General features: G+C 31.8%; 1 protein-coding gene across 1 annotated transcript; it reads left to right on the top strand.

The window, feature by feature from the left end:
- The first annotated feature begins 431 nt into the window (after positions 1 to 431).
- Positions 432 to 2,714, top strand: LOC122608411 (myb-related protein 306-like). The gene is made up of 3 exons (XM_043781517.1): positions 432 to 564; positions 1,368 to 1,497; positions 2,027 to 2,714. Exons 1-3 carry the CDS (start codon positions 432 to 434, stop codon positions 2,712 to 2,714), a joined length of 951 nt encoding a protein of 316 aa, XP_043637452.1.
- Positions 2,715 to 4,234: the final 1,520 nt, after the last annotated feature.

Here is a 4,234-nt window from a genome sequence, read left to right as displayed (position 1 = left end):
TACAGGACTCAAACATGTTTTATTAGAGGATTTTATTGTGAAATTCCTTCGAATATTCTTTTCATGTCTTAAACTCAATTCCTCCCACATATAAGGCTGTAGAAATACTCAGAGATTCAAATAAGTTAGAATTTTTTTACCTGCATTAATGACACAGTTGACTTTTTGATATTATTACTGTCATCTTTTTGACTATATTTGAAACTTTCTTTTATGGTCAACCTTTAGAGTCATCACCACCGCTACTAGTATACATGTCACTGCCTTTTTCATATCATATACTCGTCTATATATCTATATATAGTGTTACTACAATGTTTATCCTATTCCCTATATACTCTTCTATTTGCTATTTGTTTCTTTCAACTTCATATAACACTTATTACACATTGAGTGTGAAAAAGAGCTTGAAGAATTGTAGAGGTGCAATAATGGTAAGGCCACCTTGTTGTGATAACATAGGAGTGAAGAAAGGGCCATGGACACCTGAAGAGGATATCACTCTTGTTTCTTATATTCAACAAAATGGTCCTGGCAATTGGAGATCTGTTCCTACTAACACTGGTATTTTTCACAATTACTTTTCAGTTATTTTATGATCAGAATAGTATAATATATACATAACCAAACGTTTGAATTAGAACTTTAATGCTATGCAATAAGTCGTTGAGTCAATTATTTAGATAACTTAAAAACAGAATTGCCAAGTACAAAAACAATTACAAGATTTTGCATAAAAGAAGCCTTTATTTTGGATATGAGATTAAATAACAATATGCTTTAACATTATGACCATTAGAGTAATTAATCTTTTGTAAGTGCATTTAGATAACTAACTGGCTGAATGGATAAAGTGACTAAATGGTTGAAAAATGTCTGTTACAGTTTTTTTTTTTTTATTTAGTCAAAAACAAATTATTTTGATTCATTTAATGGGTCAAGTACTTTTATATTAAGTCCATTAAGTTCTAAACAAACACAACCATAATTGTTACCGTTATAACAAGTAATATGGTAAATATAAGGGAAGCCATTCTTACTTTAATTTTTTTAGCTGTACATTATCAAACGTGTTTTATATAACTGTATAATACAACACCTAGTATATTAAAGATTGTTCGGTGATGTAGTATGGCTAAAAAATATTGTGTACAGAGTCGTCTAATATATATAAATGACGAGGCAGGGCATAATTTTGACACGCAACCTAGTTTGATCGCTAATAATAGTAAAAGTTACGTTCTATCCGGCAAATACAATATATTTCTTTTATTTAAAAGTATTTATCTATTCTGTTGTATTTCTTCTGGATAGGAATTTGAACATTTTGCACTTTGGTAATTTGCTTTGTTGTTCCTTTTGTACAGGTTTGTTAAGATGCAGCAAGAGTTGTAGACTGAGATGGACTAATTATCTTCGACCTGGAATCAAGCGCGGCAATTTTACAGAACAAGAAGACAAGAAGATCGTTCAATTACAAGCCCTTCTTGGCAATAGGTACTTACTCATACACACTACTAAGGCACATACAATGTTGCTGGAATGTGAAATCCTTTTTGTTTTATCAAAATGTTAACACTTTACCAAAGGAGATTACAAACAGAAAAATGACATGAATATGTACACAAATATGAACCAACTTGTTCCATAAAATTTATAAAAGTCACAATGTGTTTTTTTTTATAAGTTTTATATCCAAATTTAAAAGAAGCATACAAGTATACAACATAAAAATTTAGGTTTGAAGTTGAATGGGATTAAAATATTCGTTTGTTTTTTGCATTATAATATTTATTTTCAGAATTGATTGTTTTTAGAAGATTAATTGGTAATCATACTATTAAAAAAAGATGGCATAGATGTATGACATTAGAATTAAAATTCAAATCTAAGAGATGCATATTTATGGTTTCGGGAAATTTATAGAGTATAATATTATATATAATAAGATTTCAATCCAATATACATGAAGACATTTGGTAGCATATATGGTACATTTAATGTGTTTTTATATATGATTTTGCAGATGGGCAGCAATAGCTTCATACCTTCCACAAAGAACAGATAATGATATCAAGAATTACTGGAACACCCATCTTCGAAAGAGAATCCATAACCTTCGCACCAATGGCGACCAAGCAAACCATAATCACGGTATATCAACTTCGGCATTCTCCTCAGAAGCCAACGATACTGGCAGAGGTCAATGGGAGAGAAAGCTCCAAACTAATATGCACATGGCTAAACAAGCCCTTTCCGACGCTCTATCCCTTGGCACCAAATCCGTGACTTCATGGCAGCAGTCACCATATGCAACAACTCTCATTGCACCCATTAATGACCAATCGGAGTTCCTACCTCCACCATTGGGAAGCATTAGTCCCAACTCGTATGCTTTAAGTGCCGATAACATTGCACGCTTGCTCCCAAACTGGCTGAAGAATCATCCAAAATCATCACAAATGAGCTTTGAAAGCATAAGTAACTTCAACCAGCATATTCTAAGTGGCCCATCAAATGAAGGGCTTAAAAACTTAAGTAATTCAGAGATTTCAGAGACAACAAGCTTGTTCCAAGATGAAATTAAGCCATATATGGATTCTCAAATGCAGTCACTCAGTTTTTTGGAGAATTGTTTGCTTGATGATGCTGCTGCACAAGGAGATGAAAGTTTTATTAATATGTCCACTGAAGAAAGTGATGCCTTGTTTTAGGAATCATTAAGACTGTTTGTTTTTGCTGTTTGGGGTCAGTTAATAGCAAGATGTAATTTTCTAGTTGTAAGTGTAGCTTATGAGTAATTAACTAATTATAACCTAATTAAAATACATTTGTTGAATACTAAAATTTTACAATAGTTCTTTATAATCTGACCAAAGTTTTACTCTTATTATTTATAGTTTCGTTACCAAACATATACCATGTATTTTTTTTTTATTTCACACTTTTTGGGCTTTTGAATTTGAACACAAACTTTTATTTTTTACTTAAATTAACTTACCATATATTTATCTTTACCCCTTACTTTTTGCCTAGAAGGCTTGCTTAAATTTGATACCGTATCGAAAATCTGCTCATTAGTTTAGCCTTAAGGTTATTTTATTTTCACTTTTTCGAATATGAATGTGTAGATTAGATATCTATTTGACTCCACTGTGCCAATTAAAGACAAATCTAAAATGCTGTTTAAAAAATCAAAAGTAAACACCATCTAAAAACGAGATAGTCCATAACAAGAAACGCCCGACTTAAATGGCCTTCAGCTTGGGCTTGGATATCAGAAAAGACCCAATACTCAGACCAGATGGGCTTTAGCACCTAGGCGTGCCTCGTGCATGAAGTAGAGGTGCAAGAAACGGTTAACCGATTTTGGTTATTAATTTTAATAACCGATTTTGGTTATTTTTTAAAACAGTAATAACCGGTTACGGTTAACTTGTACTGGTTAATAACCGGTTTTTAGGTTTTAAAATTAGAAACTATCTAACCGATTTCGATTAATAATAGTCGGTTGACCGATACCAGTTAACCTATTTGGTTTTCTTTAAGCACCCATTATAATATTGAGAAAGTGGTGAAGAATGGGGAAAAACAATTATTTCCAACAAATCTGAGCGACAAACCCATATTTCAAATAAACATCATTTTCTAAACACAAAACAAAATTCATCATCCTAAATCTCAAAAACAGCCAAAAATTGATGTTGGATCTGATGAAAGAAACATTAATATATATATAATATAAATATATTGAAAGCTTACGAAATCATCTGATGGTGCGATCTTTTCGGTTATATATATATATAATATGTATATAATATGTGATTAGCCGGTTAATAATCCGTTTTGGTTTTTAAAAGAGTAATCGGTTAGTAACCGACGGTTTCTGGTAACCTATAATCGCTTTTTACTATTCCCGTTACTAACCGGTTTCGGTTACTAATTACAAATCGGGTCGGTCCGGTTAATCGGTTTTTTCTTGCAACTCTAGCATGAAGTATGAAAGGTGTGATTACATTTAAACAAAGGTAGAGATTCCCTAGTTAAGAAGATCTTGACCCTTGATAAAAAAATCAAGGTTTAAGATTCAAAAATGATTATTGAATCTCACCCTTGGATTTTTAATCAAAGGACGAGATCTTCCAAACTTTACCCCTCAAGTTATTACTAACTTGAGGGAATCCTTACCCCTTAAACAATCAATATATTGGATTATTGGTACATTAACCAATGA

The sequence above is a fragment of the Erigeron canadensis genome, chromosome 7 (genome assembly GCF_010389155.1).
Source record: "Erigeron canadensis isolate Cc75 chromosome 7, C_canadensis_v1, whole genome shotgun sequence".
Lineage (NCBI taxonomy): Eukaryota > Viridiplantae > Streptophyta > Magnoliopsida > Asterales > Asteraceae > Erigeron > Erigeron canadensis.
This window is presented reverse-complemented; position numbering and strand designations above follow the sequence as displayed.

What these genes read in the sequence shown, in the direction of transcription:
- LOC122608411 (XM_043781517.1), top strand. Translation starts at nt 432, where the DNA reads ATGGTAAGGCCACCTTGTTGTGATAACATAGGAGTGAAGAAAGGGCCA. An exon ending in ATCTGTTCCTACTAACACTG is followed by an intron (nt 565 to 1,367) that starts GTATTTTTCACA and finishes CCTTTTGTACAG; the next exon opens with GTTTGTTAAGATGCAGCAAG. An exon ending in CAAGCCCTTCTTGGCAATAG is followed by an intron (nt 1,498 to 2,026) that starts GTACTTACTCAT and finishes ATGATTTTGCAG; the next exon opens with ATGGGCAGCAATAGCTTCAT.